We start from the raw sequence: 19,827 nt of genomic DNA, 5'->3' as shown, positions 1-19,827 counted from the left end.
GCACCTCTCTTCAGTGTGTCTGAGGATTCATAAAGGGAACTCTTGATGCTGAATGCTCAATACCATGCACAGCACACACCCACCCACCACTCTCCGCTGCTGCTGTAAGAAGATTACCTCTCAGATGAGTTCTCAGGCCTGTTCATAGCCTTTGTGCCACACACACACACGTGGATGCTTAGGATGTACCCACAGGGAGCAAGCACTTTAGAAAGACTTTAAAGATGTGGCGAGTGAAATGAGCGCAGACCAGACCGTATGCAGCTGTGAAGAGGGCCAGGCCTGTGTTGACTTCTCATCTCTTCTGTGTGTCTCCGCCTTGTGCCCTGACGACCCTTCGATTAAATGACTAAGAAATAACAGGATCTGTGACTGTGAACTCCATCTATAAGGATCTAAGGAAGTAGGCTTTTCAAACAAGCAGACATAGTCTTATTTAAAATTATGTAATCTCTGAATCCTCTTGACACTTCCGTCTTGACTAGGTGACCCCACCCACTCACACCCACCCACTCCATCTCTTGGCTTCATATGTTTTCCTTAAGGCGGTTGCACTACACATTCTTCCTCCTGTCTGAACTCAAAATGTACCCTTATATAACTCTTTTTTCTAGTTTAAAACAAGTTAAGAAGAAGGAAAAAAAAACCACTTGGGGAAAGTAAATTACAAACTGTACTAGTGGTTAAATGATTGCTAGTTTGTTATTCCTAGGGGACTGTCCTTTAAGTGAAAGCAACTTGAAGGCTGGGTGGTATATTAACTTAAGAAATGAGGTGTTGCAGTATGGAGTTCTAAGCTCCATATTTGCATGTGAAGTTGTTAGTTATGAAGACATTTTGGGACCCCTTCAAATCTCATAAAGAAGTGGCTGTCTTCACCCCTCAGGTGACATTTCCAACCACTAAAAATCAGTCACTAAAAATCCCTGAGAGCCAGCAGTATTAGTCCCTCCTTTTCACATGGCTTCAAATAGGAAACCGGTAGAAAGGGAAAATATTACAAAGCAAAACCAAGCTGGGCATGATAATGCACACCGCTCATCTCAGCAGGGAGGCCGAGGCAGGAAGATCCTCACAAATTTGAGTCCAGCCTAGTCTACATAGCAAGTTCCGGGCTAGCCAACGCTATATAGCAAGACCTGTCTCAAAACAAGACAAAACTTGAGTAAACCTTCTGATTTCCATAATTTTAAACTTTTACATGTAAAACTTCATATTTTTTTTGTACAAAGCTTTCTGATAGAACATGCAGGTTTGAAGCTTCATCACTCTTCAGATATCACACTGTGCTTTAAAGTAAGAAAACCTTAGAATGTTTCTTATGATAACAGAAGCTTATCATCTTTAAAAATAATATTCCAAACACAAGTCATTAAAACAACTTTAATTTCTAAGGTTCTCAAAGTCCTATTCTCCCAGAACTCCTGGAAGGTTCAATAGCTGTTTTATAGAACAATAGAAACTGTGGTCTGAAGAAGTAGACAGACTGGCCCTAGGCTGTAGAGTGAGTTCCCAAATGAAGAAGAGGGATTTATCCTGGGACTACAATGATAGCCCTTTCCTATCTCTTAGCTCTAGCTATACCTCCTGATCAAGTCGGATAGGAGCCTAAGAAGCCGCAGTCAGACTCCCGGCCAAAAGGAAGGACCAGTGTGGTTATGCTCTGACTGATGTCTGCCTGTGATGTGTACACACTGTTAGACGAGCAGCTTTCTTCCTGTGTTTCTCTAACAGGCAGCCTCATTGCTGGAGAGGACTGTCAGCTGCCTGTTCTGCCTAGCCATCGTCACATGCCTCCCGACTGGAGCTGACCACAGACCAGCATCTCCACAGCATGAATAATTAGGTAGGCATAATGGAAGGCACTCACTGCACCCTCCAGCTGCATAACCCCATTGCCGAACTCTGCTATATCAGCTTCTATCTTCCAAAAGGGGAAGTCAGAGGATTTTCATACAAGGGCACTGTAACTCTAGACAGATCCAATAACGCTTTCCATAACTGCTACCAAGTCAGGGAGGGGCCAGACATCACCAGCCTCAGCCAGCAGCCAAACGAACATCCAGGCGACATATTTTTCAAACAGACTCCCACAAAAAACATTCTGACAGAGCTATACAAGCTCACAGCAGAGAAGGAGAGGCTGCTGGACAGTCTGTTGAGGTCAGACAACATCCTCGGCGTTTCAATGGGGAGCCAGGAGGGAAAGTTGCAGGAGCTGTCAGTAATCCTTGCCACTGGGGATGACTATTTCCAGAGTGCTGGCAACTGGCGCAGAGAACTCCCTGCGAGCTCTCTCATTAGGAGGAGCACCCAAGAGAACAAAAAGCCCCGAAGGTCTGGCAGGAGGAGAGAGAGCCCAGAGGAGCTCCGGCAGAAGAGAACCAGGAGGAAAGGGCGTGGCTGCCAGGAGTCAGCATTTCAGATGGGGAAGGACCAGGTCTGTTCCAGTGGCTCCCTTTCTTTTCGAGCTAGGCCTAATCTCCGGCTCCTAGAAGAAAGAGGAAATTTAGTTCCTCGGGGAACGCTTACCTCTTCGCTACGGAGAAGAGAGAGCTGCCCAGCCAACATCCTCAGGACACCGGATGCAGACCTGGCCTTCGGAAACTCTGGGAGGACCTCAGAGGACACTGATCTTGAAGGACCTCTGTCCCCTGACAGCAGCCCCACCGAGGTAGGAGATGCTGATGTGGGAGGGCAGCTCAAGAGTTCTCACCAGCAGGAGCCCCCACAACCAAAAGTGTCTGAAAGCCATGGGAAACAAGCAGGGGCAGAGAGGTGGAGCAGCGGGACTCGGAAGTCAAAGTCATTGGAGAGGACTTGCAGTAAGAAACCTGTTTCCAAAGTGGTGGCCAAGATCCAGGAACCATCTGCCCCAGTAAAACGAATAGTTAGGGCGCATCATGACGGCAAGGGAAGGGTTGCCTATGGCCCAGAGATCCAAACTGAGTTTATCCCAAAAGCTGACTTCCTCACCCTCTCAGGAGGTGAGACTGAGACTCATAGTTCCGGGAGGCTGGAGGAGGAGCAGCCAGGGATCAAGTCATTGCGGTCCTCAGCCCCAGAAAGAGCCTCCATTACCAAAGAACCAGCCAGCACCGAGGCCGCTGTGAACAAGGTTCTCCGCAAGGTGATAGAGAGTGAGAAGTTAGACGAAGCTACTGAGGGGAAAAGGTTGGGCTTCTCTCTCAACACAAGGGCCACGCACACTTTCCCAGAAACTCGAAGCCAAAGGAAGGCTGGGCTACCGCAGAGTGTCCGTAAATTCTTGCTTCTAGATCTGCCGCACACGGTAGGTCCTGATTCCCCACAACCCAAATGTGATGAGAAGAAGCCAACCCCCCAGGCTCCAACAGCTCTTGGCATGGTATTTAATAATTCATCGCCTCAGTCCAGCGCACACAAACGGCTGTCACCTGTTCCCTCGCCTCTGTCTCCAAGGTGTCCCAGTCCACAGCAGCACCATAGAATCCTTCCGCTCCCTCCACTGCCTAGTGAGGGAGAAGTTGTTTTTAATGAGTACCCTAGTAGAAAGAACGGTGTGTCCTCTGGGTTCCCCTCTGCTGACACCTTGGAGCCATCATCTTCTACGAAGGTCACGGAGACCAAAGGAGCCAGCCCGACTTCCCTCAGAGCAAGCCAAACTTGGCTGGTGTCTGAGGAAGCTTCCGAAAAAGGCTTGGGGCCAGAGAAGATCACAGCTCCACCCCAGCACCAGTTGCCACCAGGTTAGTCTCTCTTTAAGCTATTTAGATCTGTTCATGGGAGATTCAACAACTGTTGTTCCACTTCCACTACTAAGATACTGGCTGATTCACAATGGACTGAACCTCCTAGGGCTGTGTCATGCAGTCAGTAACAAGAAAACTGAGAAAAGTGAACCGGGTGTGGTGACAATAAAGACGCCATTGACCCAGAGAACTAAGAGTGAAACTGTTTCTAGAGTACTTTATACGAGCTTAAAGATTTGTTTGTTTGTTTGTTTGTTTGTGGCACCTAAAGTTGCCCCCACAATTGCTTAAAGCTGAGACGCAAAAAGGACAAGTCAGAGAATCGGCAGCTTGTCTCTGCCTTTGATGTAGCACTGAGTAATTGGCCCATTGACCTAAATTCTACTAGTGATGCTCTGGGTGTCATTGTCGGGAGTCTCTAAGCAGGATCACAAAGGCACACTGTTTTTACTCACAAGTCGGTAGCTACTTAGGTTTTGGTTGTCTTGTTTTCTATAAATACATTTGTAAGTGACATGATTTGTGACACTTTAAAAAAAAAAAACCAGAAAGGATGCATTCGATTTAATCTGAATATACTTGAGTGCATGGTATGTTGATCCATGTCTATAAACCTAGAAGTTGGGTAGCTGAAGTGGTAGAATCATCAGTTTAAGACTAGTTTTGGTTACAGAGAGACTTGTTGAAGGCCAGCCTGGGTTACAGAGAGAGTTCAAGACCAGCCAGACTTGATGAAAGGCCAGCTCTGTAAACAAAACACAATTTTTTTAAAAAAAAGGAACTTGGTTCAGGCTTCCTTCCAATCTCCTTTTCTATTTAGCCACCCAAACGAGCACAGAGCAGCTGTTGAATGTTAAGTATGTTTTATGTATGGGTTGTCACTGTCACTAAGGTAACAATCCCATTTCTCACACATGACTTGCATGCGTGTTATGATGTGCAGTTTTTTACATGAAAATAATTTTGAGTGTTCAATCAGGAGTCCTAATCCTGTACCCTTGGCATTTTCCAAGCCAATGCACCCACACTTCAGGTTTTATATGTCACTGTACAGGCGATCAGCTTCTCAGCAGCATATGGTCAGCGTCTTAGGCTAGGAAATAACTTGTAAATGATACGTGAGACTACTCTAAGAGTAGAGGGTATTGGAATTTTATTTATAGAAATGTCTTGTAACATTTTGAGATAAAAATATTGATCTAGAAGATAAGAGTTTCCAAAAGCTTTCTGTTTTTCTTGAACTTGTGACATTCTATAAATTTCTCTACATCTCTCATTGCAGGGAGATTGGTTTTTGAAAATGTGGTAAATGCTTTTCCATCCTTTTCATGTAATATGTTGATCTTAGTTTGGTAAAATTTGCCACTTTCTGCCTCAAAATAAAAGTCAAAATAGAATTGTAAAATTTATATCATGTACTGCACAGAACTCTAATAACAAGACTACTTTCTGAGCACGGGTGATAGCTTCTTGGAATCAGCAGGAAAGCAAGCTCAGTGGAGTTAGAGGAGGGAGCAGAGTGTGGAATTGTTGCCTTAACTCTATGTTTGTGTTATAGATAGTGTGGATGTCAACCTGAGAGAGTCTAAATTCACCTGGGAGGTGGGCCTCAAGGCATGCCTGTGGATAGTATCTTGAGTATGTTGATTGGTGTGGGAAGATCTATCATAATTGTGGTTAGGGCCATTCCCTTGGCAGGGAATACTGGACCATATAAAATGGAGAAAGTGAGCTGAGAATCAGCCTGTACTCACTCATTGCTCTCTGCTTCTGGATTGTGGATGCAGAACGGCCTTCATGTTCCTGCTGCTTCGGCTTCCCAACCATGAAGGGCTCTGAACCAAAATGAACCTTTCTCCCTGAAGTTGCTTGTGTCAGGGTGCTCTATTACAGCAACAGGAAAGGAAACTATGACTTAGAAATTACATCAAATTCTAGGGTTCTATGCACTCCTTATCCAGAATCTCCACACTGAATGTATTTGGTATTTCATCAGGCTTTTGTCCCTTAATTTAAGACTGTCTTGTCATTTGTTACAGTTTCTTCTGTTATAAAAGCCCTATCCTTTTATAAGTTAGTAAGGATTAAGCTTAGTCATCTCTAAGCACATAAGAAGACATTTCGGTTTCTGTTGGCAATTGACCATGGACCCACTGAGAGGCATGTTGAACAAATAGTTACATTTTCCATGTGGCTTCTCTATGCAGTTGTTCATGACCATTCTTTTTACATTGGCCCAATCTTCCACTGGGATCTTAGGTAAGATCCTCTACTCTTCTTTTAGGAGCCAATTCTAAAAATCACAGGGATTCCCTACCATGGAGACCTCCTATGCATAAGGAGGGAAAGTGGGAGGAGAGTCGGAGTAGGAGGAGACCTTGGAGACCTTCATTTCCCATAGTAATTAACATCTCTTAGACTTTATCCTAGGACACTAAAAATTTATCTTACTGGCAATGTCTTGAGAAGCGTGGAGGAAGGGAGAGCTCTAGCTAGCACCTTAGATCTATGGTATATTTTTTTGTCCCCTTTCTTCTTTTAACTTCCCATTCTGTAGCCAGAGTCCTTGCCATGTTTTAGTTACTCCTGCTGCTGGTGAGTTCAGAGACTATCTTCTTTCTGACTGCTTCTCTCTTACTTTCCACATTTCCTCCCTCTCAGTCTCAGCAGAGGCCTCGGACAGTAGCAGCCAGCTTTTCAGAGGTAACTCATTTACCATCACCCTACAGTGGTCCTTCATCTCAATCCAACTCCCATGTTTCCCCCAAATTAGCTATTAACTAGATGGAGTTCACGGTCTGTGGACATGCATTTCCTGTGGAAATCACGACGAGGGTTTTCACTGACTCGACTTGAGTAAGGTAATTGAAAACACTCTTTAATTACTCAAGTAAGAGATTAACTCCTTTCGGTTTAATGTTCACATTACTTTCAGGTTTCCTGTTTTCATTTATTTTTGACCAAAAGACACATTTCTAGTTGGAAGACTCTAGAGCTGCAGACAAGTAAATTCTGAGTACAAAGTGAAACCCACATCTTGCAAGACCAAGAACTTAAATCCAATGTCGAAGCCACCATGCAGGACATAACATTAAAGTATCAGGAAAGCCATTGATCCATCTCCTATTGGCTTTAAAATTTCTAACTCTTCATCCTGTGAGCTGCATAAGGAATTTCTTGCATGTTGACAATATGATCAAGCAGAGCATACACTAAATATGAAAAGCATCTAGATTTTTCTTCTCATGGACCCATCTAGTGACCACTCCTTAGTGGTTATACGGGACCTTACTTTGACAATAGAGGCACCTCCATGTTAACAAGCCTCTGAGAAATGCATTTCCTTAAAAAAAACTTTGAAGGATTTTTAGTTGTGCGAACCTACATAACAGTGTTTTGGGAGCTTAGCATTGAGAATCTTTTCTGCCTTCCTGTTTTCATTTATCTTTAACCAAAAATAAGCTCCTTTAATGGCACAAGCATCACATGGCAGTTGGCTCACCACACTGAGGAAATGTCTAGTCTTGCTTGTGCTGTTTAGCAAACTTAGGATTTTTGTTCTTTGGAGTTAGGGAGGTATGATAGAAACACAGGCCTCAAGAATAAAGTATCTTGACCTATTCTTGTGCTCATAAAAAGATGTAATTAATGCTAGTTTCTTTAGAGTTGAGAGGCACTCATGTGAAAGAGTATACTATATCTAATCCTTCTGTCCAGTCTTTGGGCCTATATTATGTAGAGTAGATATAAATTCTTTGCATATAAATATTGAGGTTTGATGTAATTCGATGAAATGTTTTTAAAGTTCCAAATATTAATAGGTATACATACATATTTAGCTAACTTCAGAAAGTCACCTGTAATTGCAAGTAGAGTAGAGAGATTTCAGAAAGTGTATATGCTTATTATATCTAGAATATAAAAAGAATATAATTGAGTTAACAAGAGATATCAAAGATTCATCATTAAAATTATATATATGACCTAGTGACCCTACCTTTAAGAACTTTGCTTAAATGAGGTTATGTACCTGTATGATTACATGCACACAGGTACTGACTGCAGCAGTTTCGAATTTTGTTATCATTATTTTTTTTATTTTTATTTATTTATTTATTTATTTTTGGTTTTTCGAGACAGGGTTTCTCTGTATAGCCCTGGCTGTCCTGGAACTCACTTTGTAGACCAGGCTGGCCTCAACCTCAGAAATCATTATTATGAGTGTTATTTGTGTGCCTGTGGATGATGGAGGTCATGTGCAGACATAGGCGTAGGAACACTGCTTTGTGGTTCTCTGCATGCACCCTTATGTGTGCTCATGGGATTGGCTTTAGGTCACCAGGCTTGCATGGCAAGCACTTTACCAGCTGAGCATCTTGTTGGCCCTATAGCAATTTTTTAATACTTCTGCAACATCTAGGGAAAAAAACCTGAACATTCATGAGCAAAGACATGTTTAAATAAATTACAACACATTTTCCTCCATAATACTATGAAGCTGTCTAAAATATTAATATAGATTTCTAACAAGCTGCAATATAATATATAGAATGCTCTGTTTCTTGTAAAAACGAATGTGTCTTCTTCCCATACATAAATATGTGGTTTTTGCACAGACTTGAATGTCAGAGAGACAGGTGTAAAGAAGAATTGGCCAGGCTGTTAACATTCAAAGGGCAAGTCAGTGGAGAATGGACCAGGGAACAGGGTGTGAGAACTGGGTGTGTCAGCTCCTTCACCTCTCTACTTTGTGTCTCCTTACAGTGGTTCTCTAGATGTGGGGGGTGCATGTAACTTTTATAATTTTGAAAGCATTATTTTTACCATTTTATTTCTTATTTTTATTTATATGTGTGTGGTTGTGCATGTAGGTGGGTGCCTGTGCCCATGTAGAGGCCAATAAAGATCAAGTGTTCTGCTCTGTCACTCTCCACCTTATTCTCTCTCTCTCTCTCTCTCTCTCTCTCTCTCTCTCTCTCTCTCTCTCTCTCTCTCTCTCTCTCTCTCTCTTCCTCTCTCTGGCTTCTCTCTGTATAGCCCTGGCTGTCCTGGAACTCACTTTGTAGACCAGGCTGGCCTTGAACTCAGAAATCCGCCTGCCTCTGCCTCGCAAGTGCTGGGATTAAAGGCATGCGCATGTGCCACCACACCTGGCACCACCTTATTCTCTTGAGGTAAGGTTTATCACTGAATCTGGAACCAGGCTGGCAGCCAGCGAGCCTCAGTGATCCTCCTGTCTCTGACCACCACAGTGCAGGGGTGATAGGCACAAGTGCAGCTACACAGTTTTGAGGAAAGAAATCACACACCAAAATTAGCCAGACCCCCCTAAGCTATATATCTCAGTGAACTTCTATATAGTTAAAGTAGCCACTTGAAAGGGAATCTATAGAGATTCACATTGTGTTTTTATATTTTCAGAATCCAGTGTATTTTTATACATTTATCCATCACCAAAATGGAAAATCTGTGACAGCATTAGAGCTAGAAAAAATGATTAATTTTATATCCTCTTTCATCACTCATTTATACCTACATTCAATCTTTCTTCATTCCCTAATGTTTAATCCTTTTTCCTGAAAATTTTGTCCTTTTATATTTCCTTAGAGCTAAATAGCATTCATGTGTGTGTATGTATATGTATGTGTGCACACACACTACAGATTTTCTTTTTTAAGATTGATTTTATTTTATATATATGAATTTTTGCTTGTAGGTACGTCTTTGTGTCCTTTGAGGGCTTGGTACACATGGAGGTCAGAAGAGGGCTTGGGATCCCCTAAAACTAGAGTCACGTGTGGTTGTCAGCCTCCATTTGGGCGCTAGGGATTGGCCCACGGTCCTCCACAAGAACAACAAAGCTCTAACTACTGAACCATCAGTCCAACTACATAGACCAAATTTTCACTCTCCATTCATGTGTTGGTGGACAACTAGGTTGATTCCAGTTCTTTGCCGTGGTGAATCAATAAATGTGGTGTGTAAATATCTCAGTGGTGGTGTATAGAGTTCTCTGGAAAAATGCCCAGAAGCAAAATAAATGAACCATATGGCAGTTCTATTTTTAATTTTTTGAGAAATCTCAAAGCTGACTTCCACAATGGCTGTATTTAGTCCCCAACAACAGTGAATAAGGGCTTCTTTCTCTCCACATCCTCTCAGTCTCTTGTCAGACCCATTGATGAGAGCCACTCTGACTGGGGTGAGGTGCTTTGTCAAAGTAGTTCCAATTTGTATTCTTCCAAGGGCTAGGGATGCTGAACACTTTTAAAATAGTAATTGGCTACTTCTGTTTCTTTCTATAAGTGTTTATTCAGCTCATCTGCCTATTTGTTGATTGGTAGTCTTATTTCATTGGCATTTCATTTCTGCAGTTCCTTGTGAATTCTAGGTATTTATTTCCTTGCTTAAGGGTAGTTAGTAAAGGTCTTCTCCCATTCGCTAGGCTGACTGTTTGCTCTATTGTTTCTTCTGCTGTACAGAACCTGTCTATTCTCAAGTAGTTCCATCTGTTGATACTTAAGAGTTGGTTCCTCTGTTGTTGCTGTTCTATTTTAAATTACTACAGCTAATCTGGTACCTATGTTTCCTCTAAAAATTGCAACTTTATTTCTTTAAGGAAAAAAAAACCCAAAGAAACATGCTTTACTGAGTGTCATGTATATGTGGGGGTAGGATTATAGTGGAAGCACATTTTCTGTGGTTTTCCTGTGTCTTCCAGTAAAGCAGGAGACTCAGCAATGAGAATATAGCATTTGTCAAAAAACAAACAACTAAACAACAAACAGGAACATATCTGGAGAGCCATGAAGGTAATGCCTGAAAGAAGTATATTTGATGGTAAAATTAGATGAGAATAGCATAAAATCCAGAATCTAACCATGAAGGCTTCTGGATGCAACAGGGTTCCAACACAGGAACAGACCCACCTCCAGGGCCTTCTGGGAAGGGGGTTTGGGGGTTGAGGAGGGTTATGTGACAAAGAATGGCATGATGGGGGAGGGGCTGAAGAAGGAAGGGACCAAAAGAAGAAGAGCATGTGGAATACCCTTGCCTGACTTTTTAAAGTAAAGCCAAAGACAGGTGTAAGGGGACCATCAAGCTGCCAGTTATGGCCTACAAGGTCTGCCCTTCAGGGCCCAGAGCACCAAAGGGTGAAGTAGACCCTGAGGAGCAGCACATGGGAACTTTGATGATGCAGGTGAACTGCCTATAGTATGGAGACCAAGAAAAGACTTGATTGTAACTGGAGGAAATCATCTCAGTAGAACAATCTGCTCTTAGGTAGTTGGTAAGTGGGTGGTAGGCAGGTAATTAGTACACACACACACACACACACACACACACACACACACACACACACACTGCCAGATTGTCATTGGTTGAGGCGTCTAAATTCTCACACTTTTGAAGCTGCCATGGTGTCACACACCTTTAATCCCAGCACTTGAGAAGAGGAGGCAGGTAGATCGCTGAGATACAGGCCAGTCAGGACTACATATTGAGACCCTGTCTGAAAACACTTAACCCAAGCCAACAACATGAAACACCTCACCCCTTTGAGTCTGTAATTGAATTACAAGCATTTCATCTCATTGGTGAAGCTGAATATTGACTATTGAAGACATAGGTTTTACCCCATTTGTTTCTATTCTCTGAGTAAGGGTGTTTTTGAGAATGATGGAAACATTGGCTAGCACTCTGGACCCACATTCTTTCTCTTGATAACTGTTATTATGTAATAACATTTTCTGTTTGTTCCTTTGATGGATTTCACCTGCTTTCTGATCAGTGCTATTAAATAATTACCTTAAAAAAATAGAATCCTACTATGTAGCTCATGCTGGCCCCAAATTCAGCATTCTCTTGGGCTGGTATTGTAGGTCTGAGTCAAGACACCCACGGAGTAATTCTTAGATAGAACTCAAACCATATTGAGTGGGCCATGGAATGTGAAGCCTGGGCACACCATCTGCCTAGAGTTCCTCTGCATGGCCTGGCAAGGCAGTCTCCAGTTTATAGTGTATTGTAGAGTTGCCTACTCCCACAGAGAGGTCTGCAAGTTATTTTCATCCTCATAAATTTTCTAGTGTTTCAAGCCTGATTCTTTCTATGGGGCCCAGAACCTTACAGGAAAGGAGTTGGAACTAGGTTAGAATTAGAATTCAGACATGTAGACGGTTGCAGATGGGTTTGTGGGGTCTTTGTAGGACGATTTAGGTAATACAGAAAAATGGGAAGATGATCATGAGAGAAGTTTGGGTTGAGCATCTGGGCAGGCCATCCCTGCCCCTGGGAAAAATGCCTCTGTCTCAGTGCAGAAGGGAGTATGGGATGGAGGGAAGCCTGTTGCTGGCTGTCAGAGCCCAATAACTAGCAGTATGGAAACTCAAGACAAGCAGAACCCTCCCTGCTGAGAACTAAGCAGAGGCTGCATGGAAGATGCTGTTAGCACACCAAGAACCATATGGCTGAATAGAACAGCAGGGCTCCCAAATAGTGGATCCAGGCATCAGTGAGAGGAGGGGCTGTGGAACAGATCTGCCTTCATGCTAGCAAGGGAACCTGGGCTCAAAGCATTGCAATTCCCATGTCTATAAGTCTTGTAATAATTATATTCCTAAGATACTAAGTTGGATCATCCAAGTTTTAGGTGTTTCTTCCTAAGTCATGATACCTTTTGTTTGCTAAGAACTTAAGTTAATGTTCTGCATCTGAGTTTTCTGTGTAGAGAAAGAGCTGCCAAGTCATCCAGTGAGTTACCAAAGCCATCGACTTTCAGATTTCCCAGAGGCGTTGTGGAAAGTAAATAACATGTAAAGCCTGAGGCCCTTCCATTCTCCCTAGAATTCAGAGCTGTCTGGGCATGTCTGTGTAATTAGAAGGTTAGGCCCATCCAGAGTCTATTCTTTGAATCTGCAGAGGAATATCACAAGGGACAGCACACATGAAAAAATAGAGGATGTGGGGCATGTTGAAAGGTACCATCTTCAATATGAAAGATAACGCTGAAAACAAAATGATGCAAGTCCACCAGATCTTCTAGGCTCCTAGGAAGCTCGTGTCTGCTTCCTGGAAAAAAAACAACAAAAGACAGGGTTGTTATTTGAAAATAATGTTACTAAAATTTCTTCAAGACGTTGAAGATGCAATCTCTGTAGCAGAATATACTAATATGAGTTCAGGGTCTCTACCCAGGGTGCCCTTGAAGCAGCAGGACAGGTATAACATGGTGGAGTGAGCTAGATTTTATATTTTCCTAAGGAGAAGTAGGAGATGTAGGCAGTTGTGCCTTGGGCAATCCATCTGGCATCTTCTATTGGAGCAGAGCAAAGTACCAATTTTGTCAGCATCAAAAGGCACCTTTAAGCAGCCAGAATGCAAGAGAACAGTACCCAAGAGGTTGAGTCCATATAATTCCTGGAGGATCCAGGAAGAAATTGGTGCAGTATAGGGGATGCCCAACTCTGATGATGGGTAAAGGCAGCTTAGTTTGCACCTTAATATCCCACTGACTGCATTTGTTACACGGCATAATATCTAATTCAGAATGTTCTTTTGTGAACTGATAGCATAATGTCATTGAAAATACTTCATGTATCACTAGGAAATGTTAGTTTCATTATAACCACAGGTTACTGTCAGCCTATGGGGAATGTGGTGGGACTTTAACAGCCGTTATTTGTTGCTGTTCTCCAGTGATAAAATGGTGCTGCAACTCTATCTTAGAGCCAGTATGTGATTTCTCTGTGATTTCTTTGCTCTTGGTTAAATCTGATACACTTGTTTCTAGTTCTCTATTATGTTCATTTGTGTTGTATTGTATTTTGGAACAGGATCTCACTTTGTATCCCAGTAAATGCATGGCAATCCTCCTGCCTCAGATTCCTGAGTGCTGGTCTTTCAGGTGTAGAGTAATCCATGCTTGGCTTGCTTCTGGTTTTTGTTGTTTGTTCGTTTGTTTGTTTGTCTGTTTTGTTTTTGTTTTTTATTTGGTTGTGTTTTTAGGTCATGGCTTACATAATGATTTTGTCTCTTTTGCATAGGTTAGTACTAGATTTTTCTAAAGATCTGTAAATATCATATGGAAAGGAGCCATTTACATATAATGCCTCTGATGTACTTGCAAAAGCCATGGTTTAAAATGGTTCAAAATAGCCTTTCAAATTAATTCTGGTGTAAATTTTTAATTAAAACACAAAGGAACTAAAATTGAATGTTTGATTGCTAATGTCACTGAAATATAAAATCATAAATTAAGTTATGAGATAATAAAAGACAAGAGAAACTAAAGTTCTCTTTTGTCCTACTAATTATTTGTGGAGCATATGTTTCTCTCTAGAAAGCATTCTTAATTTTTGCAGGTATTACCCATTGAGTTCCTCCAGATTCCTGTCTTATTTTGTCAAGTTGAAAGCTTTTAGACCTCACTTGCTTGTGTCATTATACAATAACATACATCTTATTTTAAAAGTCCCCATCAGGCTCTTTGGGTTTATGACTTGCATTTCATTAATAGTGGGTCAGCTTGTACTGATCTTTTAAAATGAACTTGCTGGATTAATCAAAAGCAACCTTCCAACTTACAATGACCAAGCAGTTGGCTATCTATTACCACAAATGTGTGCCCTCCCATAACTTCTGCGATGATGCAAAAGTGAAAGAATTTTGAAAATGTGATTGAGTGACTATTTGTCTAGACAGTGATAGGAGGGATGACACGCTGACCTTTAGAGCATTCATTCAGAACTGCTGAAAATTCCTTTAGCTGACTCCCACGAATGGAGTAGGATTGGTTTTTCTCTGCCCTGTTCTCAGTATCTCATTACTGCTGAGAACTTGTGCAGCTAGTATTAGAACACAGTGGAATTGAAGGTAATGTTACTCTTTTTTAAAAATGTTATCATCAAAGTCAACACTAATATTACATATATGTAGAATTAATTTGAATACATGAAATGTTCTATGTACTCAATAAGCATCTCATTGAAGAGTGAATTGCCAGAAGGGTGGATGGATGGATGGATGGATAACATAGCATCTTGTCTGCAAACTGACAGTGGGAACAATGTTTTCCCACTCTCCCTATGTTAAACAGAATGAAACTGCTCCATGCCATGTTATGTAATTAGCACTGGTATTAGACACTGTTACAGTACAACCATTCTTACAAGTTATCCCTGCAAGAGTTTAAGAACTCTAAGGCCCACAGACCATGAATGGCATGAACGTGCATGGCAGACAATTTTATCAGAGATCTTATATTTTATAATGAAACTTAACTTTACTGTCAAAGCCAGGGGTAGCCAAGTGACCAAGCTTGACATAGAAACCAAAGGTATTTAACGTTTCATGTTTCCCACTGGTCACAGATTAACCATGTTGCATTATGCATTATGCATGATCAAAGGCTGGCACATTTGCACTTTGCCTTGCACGAGCTATGCTTTATGACCCATCATACATGAACTACAAGGCTGGGCAGGTGACTGTTGGGTGCTCTTGGCTGCGATCCAGGGTTGTCTGCAGTGCTCACCTGCTGAGTGTCTAATGCCCACCACTGGCATTCACCTTCTGTGTGAAAGCATTCTGCTAGGAAACTTACTAACTCACAGCCGTAAACTGAGGCCACTCGACCTGTTTATGTTTCCTAAAGTTTCTGGTAAAACGTCACACTGATCTGCCTGTAAAGCTCCTGTTATCACCCAATGAGGCAAGATTTTTATAGAATCCTAAGAGTGGATGCTGAAGAGAAGGCAAGAAAAGAACAGATGGATCTGAACAATGGCCTGAACGTTTTCGATGTTAAGCAATGGGGAAGTGTAGGAGCCCCAAGTATCTTCGTTCCATCTGCAGAATTCCTTTAGTTTTGCTACATGGTATAGCTTAATCACAGAGGATACCGCTGAGCCTGTCTTAGTTTCTGCCCTGATTGAAGAAAAGAATAATTATTCTGGACATGTACATCAAAAGGCAGGAATCTTGAGACCGTAAATCCCTCCAGTAGAGTGAGCTTCCATAGTCTAGTACTTACGGTCTCCTCTCTGGTCTTGTCTTCTGTTTATTCTACCAAAAGCTTGTTCCCACAACTTCCCCTGAAGTAACTGTAAGAGGTTGCCTCCGTACTAATCACAGATAGGGATGGGATGCTAGAAATGAACACTTTGGGTTAAATTCCAGATATGCATCCTGCTGGAAGATTGGTAATTTATTGCACTTCCTTTCTGTAAATTGGAATGATACACACACACACACACACACACACACACACACATACGCACACACACGTGTGTACTGAAGAGCTTTGTTCTTCAATATATGTTTAGCACTTATTTCCCCAAAAATATTTAGATCACTTTAGTTTGAAAAGCATTAAAGTTTTTGTTCATATATTCTTACCCTGTTCTTAACCTTGGTCACATAAAGCCTCAAACTGCGTGTGTTGAAGCGATGGGAGAACGGAATAGGGATGTTTAAAAGCTTTCTCTAAATCTAAAGCTATTTTAGTATAATAAATTCATTTGAATCCTAACCATCTTCTTCATTATAAAACTCCTGATTTCACTCATTGTAAGATAAACATCTTTTCCTTTTATTCTCAGGGAATTTTAATGCATAATGTTTCCCAGACAACTTTACTAGCATCTATATCTAGACTTTGAACTCTGTGGGAGCAGAGGCTGTGCTGTTACTCACCTGTGTATCTCTGGTGCACAGGTATCAGTATCTGATATAGGCTGTAGAATGTCCAACCTTGAGGACCACACACATCCCAAGATACCTGTGGGTGTGCTCCAACACAAAATTGTAAACTTACAATTTTATCATTGTGAGTTCTTTTTTTTGTAACTTGATTTTGTGGTTCTTGGGCATTAACTTTGTAATGACAATGTCATATCTCAATGTCAAAAGGTTGGACATGCCTGATGGGGCTATGTTACATAACTGCTATGATAGTAATTGCTGAATAAAGGTCTGCCTGTATTGTGCACAAGTAATAAGGGAAAGGAGATATATGACCACAGGAAGTGTTAACACATGGGAGAGGCAGCACGGCTGAGATCAGTGCCTTTTACATTGTGGACACTGAACAACAGCATCATTGACCACAAGCAGAAAGTGCATAAAATGCTGTTAGGCTCATCCCATGACCTACTACATCAGAAGTATGGGGGTTGGGATTGAGCAGTTGCCTTAGTCACTTGAATAGAGACCAAGATAAAAGCATAAGTTTCACTGACATACAGCTACGCTAAATGAACTGAAAGTCTTTTCCATCCAAATATTTTATTACGGAAATGATTAAGAGTTATGCTCCGCAAATAATTGGATTCCCACTTAGCTATGTGTAATTATTTTGAGTAGCTCTTATAGGTCTCGTCAGATTTAGGAACTTGTACACTTGTTAGTATAAATATGCTTCTGATTCTTTTATTAGTTCACTGATTAATTCTTTCACACTGCTTTTACATGGGGAGGAGGTGGGATCTTACGGAACATTTTCCCTGTCTGTCATTTGCTGCTGTGGTCACAATGTTTTATGTGGTCATAATGATAGCCATTCTGGCCTCAGTGCAGATGTCTTCAAGTTATGGATGCCTGCCAAGTGCCAGCTGCTGCCCTACAGTCCAAGATGCTCCTACTCCAAACTGGATTCACATGCATATTGGTGTGCTACTATCTTGCGTTTACAACCAGTTTTATGTTATCAGCAAATACTATTTAAGTCATTGGATTCCTTCTGCTAAAAACATGCAGCCCTCATAATCACAAGCACACATCTGCAGCTTTTCTCTTATAAGCAACAGCCCTGTCAGCTTCCTCATGTCTTTAAGAACAAATGTCTAGAAAAATCACGTGATGTATGACTAGCCTCATGAATGGCCTCTGTCAGGAAACTGCCAGTCTCATCACTGCAAAAGCTGCTCAATTTTAGCCTCTGTGTTTTTGGAGAAAACTCATGTCTTAACGACCATTGATCTGGTTTTTCTTTCAGAGAAAGAGATCTGCCTTCTGAGGACACAGCAGCCTTTGGTCACCTTCCCCCATGTTTGCCAAGTAGGCCATAGTCCACCCAGCTATTCAGCTGAGCTGGGTTGAGGAAGATGCCCCTGTTCTGGAAGGAAGCCAGGCTCCCTATCATACCACTCACTAAACTGCTGTCTTGAAGTCAGAATCTCTGAATTAAACTCTGCCAATTATGAGTAATGTGTCACTGAGAAGTAAACAAACTTTTCCCAGCTTGTCTGTGTAACAAAAGGCTAATATCGGTGTATGAAATTATTCTGTTTTATCACTGGTACTTATCCTAGTGTGTGGCATTAGTGGGTATGGGGGCAGGGCATGTAGATGAAAGAGGCCATTTTGGTGTTTTCTTCTATTGCTCTCTACGTTACTTTTTGAGGCTGTCTCACTCACTATACCTGGAGCTCGCTGATTGGCTGGCAGACCCCCAGGAGCTGCCTGTTTCTACCTCTAGTCTTTGCTAATATTACAGGCGTGAGCCACCAAACCTTGTCTTTTGTATGAGTGCTAGGCATCCAAAGGCAGATTCTTGTGCTTGTATGGCAGACCCATTACCAACTAATCTGTTTCCCAGCCATCGGGGTGGCATTTGATTGAACGAGAGGATTCACCAGTTCCCAATGGCTTTTCTATAAGGTCACACTCTTCAAGATGAGGGCCGAAAACACAGATGCTATGTAATGATTACTTTGTTTTTGTGGTTTTTAAAAAATATACCTCCTAACATTATTGCAAGATTAACTCTATTTGTAAAGGGCTCCTGAGTGATCACCACTCACAATGTATCATGCATTTAAATGTGTTCTGAACACCCAAATTAATTAAAGTGAGTCACCAGATAACTTGGTTCTTTTTTCCCATTGGTAGAACATAGTATAGAGACAAAATAGGTCTTTGTTATTCAGTGCTCCTCTTTCAAATATATTACTGCCTGGTGGTAATATCAGGCTTATTTTTAATCCTGAAAAATGAGATGAATATACTTTGCCTGAGAGATAAAATATGTTGACATATGTTTTTAAAAAATAGATGGCCACCCTCAGGAATAAGACCTTGGAAGCACATACCCTCAAGGAATTTTTAGCAATTTCCAATTTTTTTTTTCTAAAGCCAATGGGAGTTCTACAAGCTCCACAGTTGATTTAATTGTACTTGTTTTTTTTTTTCCCAGTGATTATGCAATAAATACTATTTGGGGAGCCCTCAGCTAGTGCCTTCATGTTGTAGATATGAAACTCAAGGTTCCACCCACATGCAATGTTGAGTGGCTGGAGATGCTGAGTCCCCCCCCCCCCTTTCCATAGGATGTTTCTACCACAAGTGTATAGGTAACGTGACGTGTATGTGGATCTTTAGTAACTTAGAGTTAGTACTATGATAGGTATCATAAGTATTTATTTGAATCTTAAAATTTCCTCTATATGTGATTTTAAAAAACATTTTTAAAATGTGTATAGGTATTTTGCCTAAATGTATTTCTGTGCAGCATGTGTGTGCCTGGCACTCTTAGAGGCCAGAAGAAGGAGTTGGGAGCTTTCAAATGGCTGCTGGGGATCAAACCCATGTTCTCTTCTTAAGGTCTGAACCATCTCTCCAGCCCTAAAACCAATTTACTGATACCCTTAATATTATTATCAATAGTTAATCACCACTAGTACCTACATCCAATGGTATAAACAACTTTAACATATAACATCCAGAGATTTACTCAGTATGGATTGAGAGGTATGGTTTTGAAAAAATACTCCTTGTTCAGTATTTATATTATCACAAAATTCTAAGTGTAATACATAGTCATTGAAATACCATTTGTAATATTCCCAGACTTCTTTTTGCTAATTGGCAAATGAGAAGCTTAGAGTGAATCTCTAAGGGCAGTGACTCTTTAATGTTTGGCTAGTTCTAAGCCTCTGAATTCTCCAATTTTAATAACAGCGTGCTTGTTCAGAATCTGCTTATCTTCCACAGATACCTGATGCCCAAAGGGTGAGTTAAGAAACAAATGGGTTTTCTTTTATTATGGCTCATTTGTAACTTTTTGGAAAGTAATACATGATTAAGATGCTACAAG

The 19,827-nt window shown here is 41.3% G+C and overlaps 1 protein-coding gene across 3 annotated transcripts in view; it reads left to right on the top strand.

Moving 5' to 3' along the window:
- Positions 1-19,827, top strand: part of Fmn1 (formin 1) — a 368,942-nt gene that overhangs the window by 31,797 nt on the left and 317,318 nt on the right. Inside the window, exon 2 of one of the 3 annotated variants that reach the window (XM_085834577.1) lies at positions 1,735-3,728. In XM_085834577.1, the coding sequence (XP_085690703.1) occupies positions 1,856-3,728 (1,873 nt within the window). In that variant the 5' untranslated portion in view covers positions 1,735-1,855. Of the gene's footprint in view, positions 1-1,023; positions 3,729-19,827 lie in introns of those variants that run through there. The other 2 variants (XM_029474561.2, XM_085834578.1) reach the window with 2 other exon arrangements.

This window comes from Mus caroli, unplaced genomic scaffold (assembly GCF_978045245.1).
Source record: "Mus caroli unplaced genomic scaffold, Mus_caroli_1 scaffold_2, whole genome shotgun sequence".
Classification (NCBI taxonomy): domain Eukaryota; kingdom Metazoa; phylum Chordata; class Mammalia; order Rodentia; family Muridae; genus Mus; species Mus caroli.
Note: the sequence above shows the minus strand (reverse complement) of the source record. Positions and strands in the feature narration are given on the sequence as shown.